Genomic DNA, 19,581 nt, shown 5'->3' with positions numbered 1-19,581 from the left:
TATGTCCTTACAAGTTATTAATCATTGCTTTGAATGACTCTCCTAAAAAATCACTTATGTATATCCCTTATTCAATATTATCTTTTAATCGAGTTACATGCTTCTAAAAACTACCAATTTTCATTTATATTTTATTCAAGGTACAGTAAAATGATGAATGCACCAAAGTCTATCCCTAGAAACGGGAGGTTCTATTCAAATGCGTACAATAAAAACAATAAAATACAAAAACCAATAAATTCCGAAAAAAGTAAAAGAAAAGCAGCGCGCGCGCGCGCACACACACACACACATACACTTAAGAATTAGCTTACCCAACGCAATCAGTTCAATAATTCCTGGTTTTATAGTAATAAAAAAGCTGCATTATCATACGAGGGACGTTGGTGCATGCTTACGAAAAAGGCTGAGTACAACCTAAAACTAGTACGATTATAGCTAACTTTAACCTTAAATCAAATAACAACGACTCAGTGTAAAGGGCAGCAATTTGGCACGTTTGGTTATTGGAAGGTGGATGATCAATTGAACAATTTGCAGCCATGTAGCTTCAGTAGAGCGCACGTGAGGTTTTGGCGCGGATGTCCAAATATCAACTAGCGCGATAAGTGCCCAACGCAAAAAGGGAGGTTGATAAGTTACTGAAACGACTGATGATGGGAATGGTTTCGATCCACTAGATGGAGGATGAACAACGTAAAGGTTTCCTCGAAAGAAATCCCATAGTAAGGAGAGAATAATATATATTATATATATATATATATATATATATATATCAATATATATATATTTATTATAAATTATATATATATATAATATATATACATATATTTATAAATTATATTTATATGTTTATGTATTTGTATATTATATATATAATATATACAGCTAAATTTTCAAAGTTAAACATACATACATGCAAGAAATTGCGAATCACTTACTTCAATGCTCAGCTGCACAGTGTTACGGTAAATAGCAAACTTGACAGAGAGAGAGAGAGAGAGAGAGAGAGAGAGAGAGAGAGAGAGAGAGAGAGAGAATGTTAAGTAAAATAACCAGGATGCATAATTTGAAGAGGGCAGGGCAAAGCGCGCAGCAACAAGCGCACGAATGCAAACTCATGCTGATGAAAATTCCAACGCCTGTGCAGGGCGCACCAGCTCCCACCATCCATGCCCCCTTCCTTCTCCCCCCTCCCCCCCTCCCCCCACAGAAACAGAGCCGACATAGCAGTTGCTTAAAACCATTTTATCTCTTGGGAAAGGATGCCGTGTTGTAAACAGAGGATATGCGAGAGAGTGCCGGAGGGATTGGAAAGGGGAGGAGGAGGAGAGAGGAGTGAGGAGGAGGAGGGGAGGTGGGGGAGGGGGGGGGGGGACGGGAGATGTTGATAAGTGGAAGTCTGAGGTAGGCAGATAGATGGGGTTTCAAGCACTGGTCTCAGCGACATATTTTTTCAGTCTCCTTAAAAAATCTCTCACAATCGACGTTGTTACAGCAGTCAACAGATGCTGCAGTTTAAAATGATGAGAACTTAGGGAGTTTGTATCATGGGTTTCTTTTTTTTTTTTACACAAAAACATTGTCCACATAGCGATAATACAAACAGCAGAATCAATACGGTCTTGTTAGTTTCCTGTAAAAGAAAACTATTGAGAAAGCTTTGTCTGTCCGCCCTCAGATCTTAAAAACTACAGAGGCTAGAGGGCTGCAAATTGGTGTGTTGATCGGCCTCTCTCCAATCATTAAACATTACCAATTTCAGCTCTCTAGCCTCAGCTGTTCTTATTTTATTCAAGACTATGGTTAACCATAATTGTGCGTCTGGCAACGATGTAGGACAGGTAGCCTCCAGGTCGAGGTTAAAGTTTTATGGGCTGCGGCTCACACAGCCTTAAACAGAGACCACCAAAAGATAGATCTATTTTCGGTGGTCTGGATTATACGCTGTATGGAAACTTCCACGCATTTTTTACTTTTTTTCTCTCAGCGACAACAAGAAGACACTTTCTGCGTGACGAGAAGATCAGGTCAAACTTCCACGATCGAGACTCAAAGCATAGCTAAGTACCAGAAAATGTTCGCAGGAAAACTATGAGAGAGAGAGAGAGAGAGAGAGAGAGAGTGTGTGTCTAATCTTTAAGTCGTTTTCAACGGTGACTGGCTTCGGAAACTACTCGATAACGTTCGCCGGATGTGCTTGATATCTTGAGAGAGAGAGAGAGAGAGAGAGAGAGAGAGAAATTATGTGCGACTTTCTCGAAGCCATCCTTAACCTACTTTGTCTCTTATAAAATTTGAATGGGTCACTCGAATCTCGGAGACGAACCGGAAAACCGAACGATACCTCCAGATCCGAAGGATGTGCAGATCACAGACTGGATTTATGTTGTGTAAAGGCAACGCCTACGCTGCGCGCTGCATAATTTCATGAAATGGAATGAAGTACAGAGTTGAAGCCAAAGGCAAAGCACAGGGACCAATGAGGTCATTCAGCGCTGGAAAGGAAGCAGATTACGTAGCTTTGAATGGTTTAACAGGAGGAAAACCTTGATGTCGCCCTTTGAAATAATTGTTAGGAGAGGGTGGATAGCAAGGTGTAAGAAGGATGTGAATGGCAGCACAGTTAAAGGAACGAAAGGGGTTGCGGCTAGGGGCCAAAGGGACGCTCCAAAGAACCTTTTGTAATGCCTACAGTGCACCCCGTGAGAACTGACGGCACTACCCACCTACGGGGTACATGATTGCACGGCTGAATCATTTGAGAATTTGAAGTCATTCGAACTGGGAGACTGTCAGAATAACGCGACAAGCCCGAAGTCGACCGCACGACGAAGAGATCACACTGGCGAACAGTAGTCTTTGAGTGGTTTGGTCAACAGAATCCACATTATACGTAAGAGTGGCAACGGCGCTCCCAGGAACATGGTCAAACCATCCAGTCCAACCGTTTGGACAGTTCTCCGAGACTTATCAAGATGATCCCTTCATAGTAGGCATTAAAAAGACCGAACTCCAGACGTCGGCGACCTGGCAATTTTCAGTTTTCTGTAAAAGAATACGAATGAGATGGTTATTTGTTTGTCCGTCCGCACTTTTTGTGTCCGCCCTCAGATCTTAAAAACTACCGAGGCTAGAGGGCTGCAAACTGGTATGTTGATCATCCACCCTCCAATCATCAAAAATACCAAATTGCAGCCCTCTACTCTCAGTAGTTTTTATTGTATTTACTATTAAAGTTACCCATGACAGTGTGTCTGGCACCGCTGTAGGTGCCAACAAAGGCCGCCACCGGGTCACGGCTGAGAGTTTCATGGGTCGTGCCTTGGAGTTTCTTACAGCATTATCCGCTGTACTGAAAACTCGATTGCGACGAAAAAACTTCGGAGCATTTTCTACTTTGTTGCAATTATACTTAATCCGGATCAAGATAATTAGAAATTTCCGACTCTATTCCTGCCAAGGACGGCTGCCTATTCTCATTATAGAAGATAAAATACTACGTTACTTAATTCATTTTGATTATTCACGCTATGCCCTCGTTTCTCTACCTTTGTCGACACTAAAATGTCTAATAAAAAAAAAAAAAAAAAAAAATGAAAGCGTTGCAGGCTACGTCAGTGACGTTTGAAATGTGCTCAATGTCTTCTGTATTTGGGGATGGATGACTTCCTCCTTTGGAACTCCCTGTTTCTCTAGTTTTCCTTCTGCTTCATCCTACACCTTTTCCTCCGGAAAACTCTTATTTACTGTGCCAGAGTCCCTTACAGCAAGATAAATCAAATTTATCTAATTGTTTATAAAACTCAGACACGTGTAATGAGAGAGAGAGAGAGAGAGAGAGAGAGAGAGAGAGAGAGAGAGAGAGAGAGAGAGAGAGAGAGAGAGAGAGAGAGAGAGAAAACACACATCGAAAAGTGTCCTTTCAGCAAAAATATCTGAATAAAATTATTCTCCGGCAACGAAAGAAAACTCAAAATAACTTACAAAAGTTTCGGTTGAAAACTGATTACGTACGAAAAAGTTTCCATCAAATCCAGTAATAATAAACAAACACTTGTTATTTACTTAGGCTTCAACCAAACTAGGCATATAAGAGAAAGGATGTTTTACATTCCTCATTGAAGCAGTCCGTGAATAATTCATAAGCTAACGTCAAGAGTTCTCTAGCTGTTCCACTCCAGCTGACCTATTCGTTAAAGGAAAAAAATATTTACCAAGTAGATCAAAGCTCACACACAGAAGAATATGCTAGCGCTTCTCCATAATGAATATATCCTACTACAAGCATTAAGAGTCTGCAACATTAAGACCACCGGATAATTCAAGTAAGTTTCATTTGATTTGTCATTCGTTACGATCCGCACTTCTGAATACCAATGGATTCCGTTGTCATACAATGAAGATGGTAAAGTCACCTGCCTCATTTAGTACGCTACAGAAAACTCAAAGAATCGAGTCAATAAAATTGGCGATGGACTCGACAACGAAAAAAAGACGTTCGCTGATTTAAGTAGTTGAATTCAATTAAATACTTATCACGGGACGAAACAGGACATCATTCGAAGTGACTTCTACAAGTTCGTTAGAAGCAGTAACACAAAATACTGCAAAAGGGAAGCCACTGAGATGCAAAATAAGATTTCATTGAAAACAATACTCCTCCATGAATGACACAAACACCACGGAAGAAGAGAAGAAAAAGAACGACATAGAAATTTATGTGCATAAATCAAAAAAGCCCTCGTAGACCGTAAGCTTACACCAAGACTGAGCTATCAGTCCCCCCTGAAAGCTACGGTCACCTCTCTCAAAAAATATAAATCATCTCTTGTCAAGTCAAAAATTACAGTACCACAGTCGGCTGTGTGTGTGTCTTTTTTAAAATTCTGGAACGTCATGTTAATCCCCTATTCCCAATTAATTATATTCCTAGAGTTCCCAAATTCCAATGGCTGGTACCAGACACGAGGCCCTGAATTTGGTAAAATCTCCTAGATATCGACAAAACTTATGACATACACATTAACAACCAAAGTAGCAAACACATTCATTATCTAAACCTCCTTGGTTCAGGTAAAATCAATGGTATCAGTTAGGAGGCAGAAATCACGGTGCTTGGAAGCGGCGTTGCAGGATGTCTCGACACACTTGAGATGCTGTTTGCTCTGTGAAGCGAGTGACGTGCACCATTTTATGGAGTAAAAAAACGATGTTGGAACTAACTGAGTTTCCATAAGCTGTATCTACCAATAAGACCCAAGTGGATGTTGGAAATAAGGCAGAACTGTAATGCAATGAAGACAAAGGTTTCACAATGGAACCAATGTGTGTACTAGACTGTTGCCAGAAACCAGGAAATTCAAACACCGGACAACGTAACGCCACTGTATACAAGATTGGATTGTAAGGAGGTATGTGAAATATAAGAAAAAAATCAGCTGCTGTAGTTAGGAAACACCTACCTGTAGAGCTCATTTTGCACTAACTATTATATTTCAAGCAACCGAAACCCGGTCATTCCATATCGTAGTCGTGGTAACTAGACCCACCTTCCCGATGACCGCCGAGAACAGCGACACAATCAAACGACTGTGGAGACTCCTTTAGTCCCAACCACTAAATTTGTCAGCTCTTCCTACTTCGTTTTTTACGATTTGATTTGATTTGGAGACCCCTCCCATCCTGTGAAAGGTGCAGCATGAAAAAAAAGATGCTTATACAGGATGTCCACAAGGGTTGAGTCACAAAATGGAATAACCTCTGACATTAGTACTGGGCTTTGACACTGAAGTAAGTACAGTTCAAGCTACACATGTGTAAATAAATCCTATTTACATTTAATAAAAAAGATTGACAAAATATATGTATTGATACCTTCTCCTAAATGAAAACACTTCTGAGCTTGAATAACTTTAGTACCTAACAATTTTACTGAGCCTAACTATTCTCCTCCTTTTTTTTTCTGGCTTCCGTCAAACCTGGGCTAGATAAGGGCATTAAGATACCCGTTCTTCTCTGCATCCTTCGGTTATCCCTCAACCCGTCCTAATCCGCCACTCTCCACATAGGACCTGTTCCCCTCCTGCGAAACACTCTGCGGAGTCATCTGCTCTCATCAGTGAAAGCCAACCGCGCCCCTTCCTGCAGTCGAGGGATGGGGGATTTCTCGCCCTTGATTCCACCCACAAAGAACCCAAATTCGAGAGAGCTGAGAGAGGTCTTATCGCTAACACTTACCCTTGAAGAACACACGGCTGATACTCCCATAACGTGCTTAAGTGTCTTACCTGAAATGAAGAGAAGAGAATGTTACAATTCTGTTAAGAAAAATCAATCACGTAGACCAGGGACTTAAGCTCTTATAAGTAAATAAACCACCACAATTTATCATAACAGCAAAAATATAATAACATAATTAGTATTAAGGTACGATGTAGGATTCGAAACCCCGTTTATAAGGATGCTTTCCCTTTGTATTTTGACGGGCTTCAGTCTATCAGTTCGGAACACAAACTCTCTCCCGACTCTCTCGTACTAATCGAAATTCATGACGAATTCCCCCAAAAGCTTTCCTTCACGAGTCGTATCACGAATTCATATTGTATGTGTGAAGGTTTTCTATTGAAATAGCACCGCTTCCCCATTTGCAGAGGACTCTGCAGGTCATCGAAAAACATCGAAGAGAATGACCGGCACGCAATTTGCGACGGTTCGAGCCTTCTCAAACCAACTCCACAATGATCCCGCTCATGTTCAACAATATACTATAATCACTACCGCCAATACGACCTCATGTGTGATAACCTCTAACATACCAACGTATCTTCATATTGCTATATCGCTTACCCCACTTTTGCTTCATGGAGAGAGAGAGAGAGAGAGAGAGAGAGAGAGAGAGAGAGAGAGAGAGAGAGAGAGAGAATCATACCTAAGTGACTTATAAGGAATCTGTATTCGTACACGAAAAGTTTGTGCAAATCACACGAAAGATTCCAAACCCTATTTTGTACAATGCGGTTATTACATCTCCCCAAATACTCTGGTCAGCAACAGGAGGGTCAAATCCCAATGCGACGAAAACTCAGGTCACCTTGCAGAGATACAAGTGACCTGACATTGACCTAGAGCTGGCAATGACGAGGGAGAGGGAGGGGAGGGGGAGGGGGAGAGGGGGAGGGGAGGGTGGGGGAGGGAGGGGGAGGGGAGGGGTGGGTGGTGGCGGTCGAAGAGCGGCAGTTGAGGAAGGGTGAGATGAGGGGAAAAGGGCGAGAGGGGGAACTGGGGTGTGTCTGTCCCCTCCTATGACGTCACAATCAATAGCTCCTCCTCTAGCCCCGCCCTAAACTGCGCGCCCACAGGAAGGCAACACCAACATCCCATCTCGATGAATGAGCAGCACACGTGCTCTCTCTCTCTCTCTCTCTCTCTCTCTCTCTCTCTCTCTCATATGCTAAAAGGAAACCTTAAAAAAAAAAAGATGGAAAGCTGACTTTATCTTTATTCTAGTCAGCAGCTTTATCAAAGGGAGAACCTCAAGCGGCGGCAGCAGGATGCTCCATTTACCTTCTTGGCTAAAACTCTGTCACTCCAAATAAATGCCTCTAGAAAAGGTAAGTTGGAGACAAACGCGTGCAACTGACAGGCGGCAAATACGGCAATTTCATCTATTCTTCCGTCTGCACTGTTTCCATTGCCATTGCAATCTAGCCACATTTCTCAAGACCTTTCTTCTTCCCTGTCAAGCTAATATCTCAAAGGAAAACAGCCAAGTGAATGTGGAGACAATTACGACTACATTCTGAAAAGCCTTTCAAGATCTTGATACAAATTGGAACACGGAAAACAAATTCGTGTGGTTACAAAATCCACCTGAACGAGAAAGTAAATAAGATTTTTTAAACACTCAAGTGTGTGTGTGTGTGTGTGTGTGTGTGTGTGTGTGTGTGTGTGTCAAAATAACGTTACAGAAGTTGAATTTTCTCTCTTTTTACGTTTTGTGTTTGGATAGGTTTCTGAGGAAGGTGCGGACTATTTACAACTAACATTATACGATAATCCACTGCATCAGAACTATTTCATTGAAAGGTTTTACTACAGAATATATACAAGCCAAAAGTCACTCGTCTCCTAGCAACTGACTCCAGGATAAATTCCACAACTTTCTCGTCAGCCTTACAAACCAGCACTGAAGGCTCACCAACAAACGCCAGCCCCGTTGTAAACGATGCACAATTTCCGCCAAGGCTGCGTTCTCGGACGTCCCATCTCATATGGTCTCACAAGTTGCCCCTACCAATTTCGTTTTCAATCTCTACGCTAAACTCTTCCAATCATCCTTTTCAATTGACTTATTACCATTATTAATATTCAGCCAATTTCATACAATTTTAGTAAAACGTGTTCCTCTACAACTATAGCACTATTCCAATCGGCACAGTACCTACAGTTTGTAACAGGCGTGATGTACATATTATACTTGAGATATGTAATGCTGTAGAGAGAGAGAGAGAGAGAGAGAGGAGAGAGAGAGGAGAGAGAGAGAGCAGCACCCTCATGTACTATCCCAAAAGGAACAAAAGGACTTTTTAAGATCCGCCGCTTGACATTCCATGCATTAAGACGCAAAAATCTCGTTTACAGGAGGAGAACAAAGCAGCTCGAGAGGGAGAGAGAGCGAACACGACCCAAGAAGCAGCGCCACCAGCTTCCGCTCGAGGAGAACGTAGGAATACCTCCGTCTCCTCTTCCTCCTCCTCCTCCTCCACCCAAAACACAGAGTCCCACTTTTCAGTAATACCCCCCCACCCCGCACCCTCTGTAACCCCCCAACCCCCCCCCCCACCCCATGGCTTCCGGTCCCAGGTCTCTCAACGCCCCTGAAAAGAGAAGTGTGGTTGGGGGAAGCATGGGGTGGGAAGGGTATATAGTAGGTATAGTAGGGGGGATGGGAGAACCCACAGTATGAAGAGACGGGCCTTGCTTGGGGGGATGGGGGTCTGAGGGGTTTTCCTGCCGTCCTCATGACGTCACTCGCTGAATGACGTCACCAGGGGCCTCCAAAGTCTCTCTCTCTCTCTCTCTCTCTCTCTCTCTCTCTCTCTCTCTCTCTCTCTCTCTCTCTCCATAATTCAACAACGAGGAAAGGCTCCTATGATTTGAGCGCAGATATGTGCACTAGTCAACTCCCAATCTCCTGCCAAGCAGTGAAAATTTTCATTGAAAAGAACGTAATGTTCAAAAGTCTTTAGAACAATAATTAGAACAATTAAAACCGTCTTCAAATGCAAGCCCATGTTGCGGGCTTAGTACATACTTGCAGAGATATGCATTCCGTCGGCCAGATCAATATCTGGAATAGATTCCAATATAACCATGAAATATTAATTGCCTTTTTAAGCCTACCATTATCAACACATTACCGCCACGAATCAAAGCAAGGGAAATAATTTAAAGTCTATTAAAAAGATGGATGCTACACTGACTCTCACGCCCAGCCTGGAGAGAGAGAGAGAGAGAGAGAGAGAGAGAGAGAGAGAGAGAGAGAGAGAGAGAGAGAGAGTTAAAATTTACAAAACTCTAGATGTTCAATTGTAACCAACCATGAGCACAGAAATTACCTTTCTACGATCGCCACAATCTCACACGTCCGGAATTGTACACACGAATATCGTTTGCATGAAGTCAGGATTAAAGAGATGAAAAGGAACCACAAATGCGACCGCATTTGAAATTGTACATAAGAAAAAAAAATCCAAGGGGCATCGGTTTAACAAAACCACAGCGGCTGAGGTTTAAAGCAAGAAATCCCCCGCACAGGGGACTCGATGTGAATGATGATGAATTAAATGCCAGAGCCAGATTCGAAGCATAGCTGATCACGCGATGCCTTGACAACAAATGTACTGTTTCTTTCGACAGCACAAGCAGTGTGTGCACAAACACAGGATAATGTTGGCTCCAGAGAAAAACGCAAAGATTGTTTCCCTATACAAGCTCCTGCTGCTGAATCAATCATCATCCGGTACAAAAACTCACAGAAGATTACCTACTCCACACAAAGATCATAGGCAGTGCGCCGAACCTCTATACAAACAAGGAACCCCTGACCTCTTATCTTAAACGCACACTCTCGCCGACTGGATTTTAAAAGTTCCTCCGTTCCAGTACGTCTCTCTAACTCCGTTGATTCTGCACTTTCTAGACCTCCTCTGGACACCCAACACTCACAGATTGTACACTTATCACCAACCGTTCATCTTCCACTCGGACCCACAGGACCAAATCATCTCATAACACATTTGTCTTTTACTCAACGCCAACCTTTATACTACTTGGTATCTCCACACTTCTCACACTTCCAAGTCCGTTTTATTCAATGCAGGTTTACCCACACTTCACTTCCATAAGCTAAGATGGCTCCACCATCCCTCACGTATTACAACTTCGACATCTACAGACATCGTTTACCCAGTCAAATCACTACCATACATCCAGTTACCTCTTTGCATCCCTATTAATTATATATAAATCGACCTGTTCTCATCCTGCCAAGCGCCTTGACTGAATTATTTAACGTTTCATAAGGACATCCGTTACTGGGTCCTACTAGTTTCAATTTACCCTCAAACTTAACTCCTCTTTACGTCAGCTTCCATCTTAGCCATTTTGTCCTCTTTCAAATTCTTTCATTAGTTTCTCCATATTGTTCTCCATGACAGCACCTTCTTTTCATCCCATCATGATTTCGATACATGACAAGACTGAAACTTAGTGAGGCTAGAAAATCAACGACGAGTCACAGCAACGCAGAAACCAAATTATACCACTACATAAAACTTATATCCATAACAAATACCTATCAAATATCTGATGTACCAATCACTTCAGTCCCTAGAGTGAATGATAGATAGATAACCGCGCACAGATCATTTGAATACGGGCTCTGTCCCGCTCTCTCATGGAAATGAACTTGTACGAGTCAAAAGGAAAAATACGCTCCGCTCCCTTCCTCTCGAACTCCGACAGAATATTTATTGTTCCATCATCGTCGTTCCACAAGAGCTGAACACCGGACGACAACCTGGAATCACGGAGATGACAAAAATATATGAAGAGAAGCCTATTAATCTCGAGTGTCCCTATGTCAAGAAGTGAACAGTCCTCCAGGCACCGTCAATCAACGTTGTTGGGTTGAGTGAGGAGGAGGAGGAGGAGGAGGAGGAGGGAGAAACAGCTCAAGGTCAAGTTTCCCTCATTAAAAATTCGTTTCGAAAAATATCTGTAGTGCTTTCCCTGACAAGTTTTCCTTTGACGATGCGTTCACATTGAAAAAGCTTCAAGTGGGTCGAATATCACATGAGGAGATCATCTGCGAAGATGTGGTCGTGATAAAATATTTAGTGGGGGAAACAAATCATATGTTTAACGTTATTTTGGAAGTCAAGCAGTATATGTGTATTTATTGATCTGTTTATTTATTTGAATGTTTCTTCCATTCCAAAGCTTCGTTTGTTATGAGAGTCAATACTATCCTCTTTAAGAAGAGCAGTTCGGGGCGATTCTAACCACCTTTCGGTAAGAACTGCTTCGCACTCCAAATGCAACTGAAATTAGGTCAGTAGATACTAAACCTGAACCATTCATCCTTAACCCAAAGCTTCTCCATCCAATTAAACACATTTAATGTTAAATTTAAAACAAACATACACCGAAGAAAAGTAGAAAGGTTAAAAATAGCTATTTAACTGAAAATTAATGTGGCCTTCTTAATAATTGATTATTATTCAGCGAATTACGCGATAAATTGGAAAATAAGTGACATAAGTAAATAGCCATTTTACGAGCCAATCAACTCTCCTCGAGTATTTAAAACCACAGAGAACTTGACAAGAATTGAATTCGGAAGAAACGACCGGAGAGCATTCGAACTTCTTGCACCAAATCGAAGATCTTATTACTAATCCTTCCTATGGTGGACACTTGGTAACAAAAACAATAAAAATAAAGCTTTCGGCCCAATTCATTCAGCTTTGATTCTTATTCACTTTTTCTCAATGTTATGCAACACAACTTCTACTTTCTCAAAAATACTCATTGAAAATGATCTTAAAACAACAACAGAATGAAAATACTGCAAAATTTGAAATCTCTCTCTCTCTCTCTCTCTCTTTATATATATATATAATATATATATATATATATATAATATATATATATATATATATATATATATATATATATATTACCAGCGAAGGGCGTCGCCCCCAACTAGCTTTAATATTTGGTATGCGTTTTAGCCATAGCGTTAGGCGAACTGGTAACCCTCAGTCTCTCTCTCTCTCTCTCTCTCTCTCTCTCTCTCTCTCTCTCTCTCTCTCTCTCTCTCTCTCTCTCTCTCTCTCTCTCAAAGCGATCACTTTGTTCCATTTTGTTCCAGCAAAATAACCACGAGGCTGAACGACGACTCACTGATATGATTTGACCAAGCAGCTCAGGAAAACTGTAAATAAAATGAATTACCTATAAATAAGAATAGAGAACGGACTCTTAAAACTCATCAGATTCCGACTCCACGAAGAACTGAACCTGCTGTAAAACACGTGTAGACACCGATTAAATGATAAAACAAGACAGTAGCCACAAAACCCAAACTATTCCGGGATCTTCGTCATTCTATCACAGAACCTCCTAAACTAAGCCAGACCATCTGTATGTCAACTATCAGTCGTAAAAAAATGAAGTAACTTACGCTTCTCAAAATTAATAAACAATAACGATAAAATGTTTATCTATGATTACTAGTCCCTTTTCTCCAAACTTTAAATCTATCTGATCCACTGGTATAGTGGTTAGTGTGGCGGCATGCCGCACATATGTCGCAGGTTCGTGTCTCCCCAAGGGCGATGAAAAATCACTGGCTCTGTATCACGATCAGTTGCTGCTGCAGCGTGGGGTCTGCTGTTGGAGGTTTAAACCAACGTTCATTGGAAGATTGAATTTCAACCCACTGACCCCTGTGTGCTTGTCCCATGTGAACAGGTTTCATCTACTGAAATGATCTATAATAATGAAATAAGAGTACTATCTTGTTTGTCCTATAGGGTGACAGTAGGGGAGACATGACAAGAGCCACCCAGCCCCTGAAAACCTGTTTGTCCACCCTGGGTGTGGGTGGGTAGGTAGGGGATAAGGAGTAGTGGAGACAGCAGCACCGGGTTCCAGTGTGCATAGCACGTGTCAAGCTCGTAATATTACATAATAATAATAATGATGTCTTTCGCATCCAAACTTTAATTTACATCGGCATTACTGCCATCTAATTCCTGCATAAGATTGGAGAAATCTACAATTAACGCCAACTGGTGCCGCTGTTGGTCAATGCAGGTAAATTTTCAGGGAAAAGATTTACTGGATGAAAATGGAGTCTCACAAGCACAAACAGAGATTCAGCGAAGTGAAGGCTCAATCAGGAGGTAAAAAAAAAAAAAAAAAAAAAAAAAAAAAAAAAAACCACCGAGGTGGTTAACGCCAAACAACGAAATATCGAATCTACGCACTGGGACCTACAAGGTCATTCAGAGATGGAAAGGCAACTGAGAGTAGGTACGTTTGAAAGGTGTAACAAGAGGAGAAGCTCGCAGTTGCACTTTGAAATAATTGTTAGGATAGAGTGGAAGAGAGGCAAAAGTCCATAAGTAATAACAAGAAATATTAAAAAGTTTGCAGAATTATACGAAATGCGGCCTCAATGGACAGGAAAAAAAAAATCACGAGTGGGGTAGCGCTTGAGTGTATAACCACAGCTTAGAGAGAGAGAGAGAGAGAGAGAGAGAGAGAGAGAGAGAGAGAGAGAGAGAGAGAGAGAGAGCAGGAAGGAAGCCAAACAATTCCTACGTACTCAGGCGCCCCGTCACGAGAGCTTCACTGCATCTATTCACATTACATGAGAATAAAATCTCAAAACACTAGCTACGGAAACGTAAACAAAGAAAGCTCGAGTGATACTATCTCTCTCTCTCTCTCTCTCTCTCTCTCTCTCTCTCTCTCTCTCTCTCTCTCTCTCTCTCTCTCTCTCTCACCTTGTGGCAACAGTCACGTCTAAAGATACGAAGGTAGTCGACAGCCAAGATCATTAGAAACCAATTCATCGACAGAAAAAACTAACGCCTACCACGAACAAACAGAAAACTTGAAAATTAAAATCGTTGAAAGCAGGCCAAACGAATGAATGACTCCAACATTTTGAGAGAGAGGATGCTTCCAGAGAGAGAGAGAGAGAGAGAGAGAGAGAGAGAGAGAGAGAGAGAGAGAGAGAGAGCAAAGAAAGGGAGGGGTGAATCATGATGGAAAGAGAGGTTTGGGGGAAAGAGACCCCCCATCTAACAGGTGCCCCCCGGGCCAGGATACCATACCACTCTGTCTTAAAGATGCAGTACCATACCAAACAGCCTCCTGGCCAACATACATACACACAGACAGACTCTCTCACGTTAATTCATTCGGCTGGAGTCAACTTCCCTTTCAAGGGCGATCTCTTCTGATGCCCTCCAGCCCTGCAACGATGTCACAGCAAAATTCACACACACCTTAAGACTCCGATAATGATATCACCTTGGCTTGGGTGAGGACCGGATATCATTTATGACAAGACGGAATTGCGTAGGCCTAAACGGATACGAGAGAGAGAGAGAGAGAGAGAGAGAGAGAGAGAGAGAGAGAGAGAATTTTGCACAGTAGGGGCTTTTGAATGGGATTCACTAATTGAGTCAATGCCACACACATCATAATGACGGAGAGGACAGGGGTCGTGGATGGGGGAGGGGTAGGGGAGGGTTAGGGGGAGGGTAGGGGGGGGACGGGGGGGACGGGGACGCAAAAGCGTAGGATGACTGCGAACCATTCTTCACTTCTCCTCAACCGGACCATTCCGAACAAATCAATGGATTTTGTAATTAATGGTAATGGGCTTCGTCAGTCCCTAATTAAATCCAGAGAAAAATCACCTTGCGAAAGTATCCGATTGATGAAAAGTTTCATCAGCCTATGAAGGAAGAGGAAAAGGAAGAGGAAGGCTCTCCCTTAACCTAAGCCTGACGAATCGGCAAACTCTCAATCTCTCTTCTAATTAACTGATGGCGGCCGTCTGACGAATGGTCCGCAATTAAGATTCATCAACAGTAACAGAGGCCATCCATTCAAGTTGGATTTCAAGACGACAATCTTCCTGTCTTTTCTGATGCAATTTTACAGGTCGCGGAAGATTATAAGCACGTCCGCACACGTATATGGTGATGTATGGCAAATTAGCTCATGTTCTTTAATGAGCAATACACACCATACTCATATTCACCATTATTTCACAATGCTGCCATGGCATCAAACAATAATCCCCCCTCTTTACTACTGTTGCAATTGTGGTTTTTTTGTAGTCTCAATTTTCCAATTATCCGGAACCGTTTCATAAAACTTAGCACGGCCGTAAAAAATAAAATAAATAAATAAATAAATAAATAGATAAATAAATAAAAAATAAAAAAATAAATAAATAAATACCCCACCTGTAGCACAGGTTCCTCTTTCTCGGTCGAAGTCTAAATTTCGAGTTGGCGAAGGTTAAACCCACCAAGGGAATGTGCCTCTCTGAAACGCACAATTCTTCTTATATACAATCATCACGAACAATGATCCTAACAGAGGGCCAACGGTTTTTTGTTCTGCCACCTATTTCGAAGTGCATTCGGGCTCCTGCCTTGTGAAACGCGTTCTGAACAGCTGATCTGTACAGAATGCATTGGCTCTTTCTTACCATTAATGTTATCAACCCCCTTTGGAAAGACGATCTCCAAAATGAGCACCCCCTTACTGTTGATTCCGTTTGAGTTTTGGATTTGTGACAATGGAAAAGGACACACGAACTTACATTATGACACCCAGTCACAAAACAACACCAAAACAGCCGCCATACTCTCCTCTTGCTTTTATTTTCTCCGCTGAACGAAACGATGATCAACGTCTAAAATCCAAAAACAGCTAAATAGCAAAACCAGAGAAAGGATTTATATGCCATTAGATACGCCACTGCTACAAAACCTGGATAAAAGCAAAAGCACGAGTCAGTCAAACAACTCATCTCACGTAGCAGCAGCGCTTCCTAACCTCCGTTGTCCTCCCAAACAACAAAATTGGCTTAGCCATGGTTTTGCTGATGCCAGATTATTATTCAATTCATCTCATTATGACGACCAGAAGGAAGGACTTATTCATGAGAGAGAGAGAGAGAGAGAGAGAGAGAGAGAGAGAGAGAGAGAGAGAGAGAGAGAGAGAGAAAATCAATTTGCACCTAGCAATAATTCCAATTCACTTTAGAGTTTTGCGCACGGCAGGAGGGAGAACTAGAGAGAAAGAGAATTTCAAATTGCATCTACTAGTCAGTTAGAAGATTTTCACTTAATTAGGAGCTTTACAAAGAGAGAGAGAGAGAGAGAATGGGGGGAGGGAGGTCTGGACATGGGGCCCCCTCCCTCCACCAGAGACTATAATGCAAGAGATAGATAATGAAGAGGCAGTGATAATGAAGTGTGGTTCTCATCAACCTCCTCCTGTCTGTTATCTAAGGCTTAAGATCAGGCTGTTGCGCAAGAAAAAGCTTAAGACACCTAATTGCTTTCCAAGACTCGAACGTCACAAAGGACTCCAAAGCTTTCTTCTTCCGGAGGCTCCGTACGTCTCTTCTAAGGCGTTCCATTTCATCGAAGCGAATATTGGTAGAGATAAGCCGGTACTTGACGAGGCTGTCAACAACTTTCCCGCAAACATTTAACCTGAACTACACTAATTGACAGCCTCCTTCTGGCTCACAGAATGGATGCTGCTCCCATATTCCGTCTTGCTGAACAACTTGGTGGCAATTTCATATATTTTTTTAAAGACGCCCACATATATAAACTAACCAAATGACTTACTATATATATATAATATATATATATATATATATATATATATATATATATATATATAATGTGATGGTATATATATGCTATTTACAAATTATATAACATTTTTCACCGTCGATGGTGACGCCACACACACACACACACACACACACACACACACACATATATATATATATATATATATATATATACATATATATATTGTAGATGGTGATGCCAACTGTCATCATTCCTGTTTTCTTTGCGTCAAGACAAACAGCATTTTCAAGCGCAAATAACGAACTATCTTTAAAAATCAATTTGAGTACCATCTGCAATCTGCAAGTCAAGAAAACTTTGTTTTAAGTATATCTTAGTTTTACCAGACCACTGAGCTGATAAAAAGCTCTCCTAGGCCTGGCCCGAAGGATTAGATATTTTTACGTGGCTAGGAACCAAATGGTCCCAGACCATCCAAGATTGGAAGATGTAAAATATACCGGAAGATGTACTAGCAACTCTCTGGTAGACATTAGAGGTGCCTCACACTGACGGACCTGGGGCAACCCGAACTAGATGTAAGAATACATGGTAAGAATACCAACGGGGCCTACAGCTTACTGTGGGATCCGAACCACATTATATCGAGAAATTCATTTCTATCACCAGAAATAAATTCCTCTAGTTCCGCGTTGGCCGAGCCGAGAATCGAACTTCGGACCATCGGGTTGGTTGGTTGGTTTGTTTGTTTGTATGAGTTGGTAGTCGAGCGCGAAAACAACTCGTCCAACGGGGGACTTGCAAGTCAAGTATATAATTACACGCAAGGGCTTCATTACGTCATTAAAGTAATTATTAACTAAAGTTTTAACCAGAGGCCATTGTTGCAAGATAAAGTAAAAAAAAAAAAAAAAAGTCAAAACATATTTTTTATAGGCTTAGAGCATTCTGTCAACTTACCGGCCCCAACCTACAAAAGGCCATCCCTCAAATCTAAGAGAAGGGAATACATAATAACCACCTTGTCGGCTGTGTTAAGACTTGAGGGACAGGAGGATGGAGAAGTAAGGGAATAATAGGAAGGAGGACCACCAGATAATTTTCTTGAGCAATTCGGTTTCATCTCCTGAAAGTCTCCGTTGTCGTCGTCTTCCGTCTGAACCAGACGACGGTGCTGCCCTCTGTGGTTCCTCTCAAGCTCCCCAACTTCCAACTTCTTCAGAGCCTCCTTCAGGCTGCTGATTCCCTGATCGCGATTTACATGATAAATCTAGTGCATACTTCTTGATGCTCAGTTTCTGGTTCATAAACAATATCTCGATGTCAAACTTTGGTTTGGAGAAAAATATCTCAATTAGAAATGACTTGGACATTTCTTTTTATTTCATTATCTTTTAGTATATAACTTTTTATCGGAATTTTCGATTGCATTTCATTTCCTTGAGAAAGTTTCCAGATTTCGCCTAGAGACTGGAACCACAAGGTTATTTTTTCCAGCAAATTCACGTTCTGTTCTTTCACTGCTGAGTAGAATTGGAATCTGGGACAAGACAACTTGGAAATACTCAGGTGCCGGTTTTTAAGAAATGCTCCATCAAAGGCAGACAGAGTTGCTTAACAAATAACAACAGACCTAAATAACTATGAATAAAAAAAAAACTTCTGGCGAGTTTTTGAGAAAATGCTATTCCTATAATAATAATAATAATAATAATAATAATAATAATAATAATAATAATAATAATAATAATAATAATAATTTTAATAAAAAAAAAGAGTTTCCGAAAATGCAGACCGGAAAGTCAAGGGTTGGCGAGTTCCTCAGCTCCATCATCAAAAGACCCAGATAAAAGATTTATTCATAGAAAACCACTGGCGGTGTATTCTGCAGTAAAACCTTTTACGAAACCTCGGAAGACTTTCATCAAAGAACCTCAGAGAGAGAGAGAGAGAGAGAGAGAGAGAGAGAGAGAGAGAGAGAGAGAGAGAGAGAGAGTCTTTGTTACCTTTGTCACTGAGTTACTTGCCATGTTTTGCAATCTGTTACAAAGCTTCATACATACAATCACCCAAGACTAGAGTACACCACCCGTGACTGAGAGTTTCATACAGCATTATACGCTGCACAGAAAACTCGCTTGCGCCGAACACACTTCGGAGCCTTTTTTACTCATTATCTTTCCATTTTCCTCGTAGTGGAAAGTTCACTACGATATCGAAACGTTCTGGATTGAATCCTGGAGACGCCAAGGCAGGGAAGCGACGTGATCCCCCCATTCCCATGAATGACAGCGCTTGGATATGACGCAAACAACCCCCGCAGGGACTTACGCTACCGCCTCCAGTGCACTCGACCGAAGCTTGTTTGAAGTTTCCATCGTTTCGGCCTCAGCTGCTGCACTGCTTTCAGAGTTTTCTTTTTCATCCGTTCCCATGGCTCTTGGCTCCCCTTGTTCCTCCACTTCTTTGACTATCCTCTCTATGTTCACCCCCTACTTCCCAAACAAACCCCTCGGGGCAGGCCTAGTTGAGTCAAGGGATGAGTTACACTGGACTTCTTAAAGTACCACCACCACCACCACTACTACTACTACTACTACTACATTAAATTATGTAGCTATCAGTAGTAAACTTACGCGTTGCATAT

The 19,581-nt window shown here is 41.6% G+C and overlaps 1 protein-coding gene across 6 annotated transcripts in view; it reads right to left on the bottom strand.

Annotated features, from left to right (window-relative positions):
• The window catches only part of LOC135211170 (cAMP-dependent protein kinase type I regulatory subunit-like), a 247,572-nt gene that overhangs the window by 31,910 nt on the left and 196,081 nt on the right, over nucleotides 1-19,581 (bottom strand). For 3 of the 6 annotated variants that reach the window (XM_064244371.1, XM_064244370.1, XM_064244369.1), the window contains exon 2: nucleotides 6,241-6,290. The exons of the other annotated variants lie outside the window; for them this stretch is intronic. In XM_064244371.1, the coding sequence (XP_064100441.1) occupies nucleotides 6,241-6,290 (50 nt within the window). The remainder of the gene's footprint in view (nucleotides 1-6,240; nucleotides 6,291-19,581) is intronic. 6 annotated transcript variants of the gene reach the window in all.

The sequence above is a fragment of the Macrobrachium nipponense genome, chromosome 4, assembly GCF_015104395.2.
Source record: "Macrobrachium nipponense isolate FS-2020 chromosome 4, ASM1510439v2, whole genome shotgun sequence".
Taxonomy (NCBI): domain Eukaryota; kingdom Metazoa; phylum Arthropoda; class Malacostraca; order Decapoda; family Palaemonidae; genus Macrobrachium; species Macrobrachium nipponense.
This window is presented reverse-complemented; position numbering and strand designations above follow the sequence as displayed.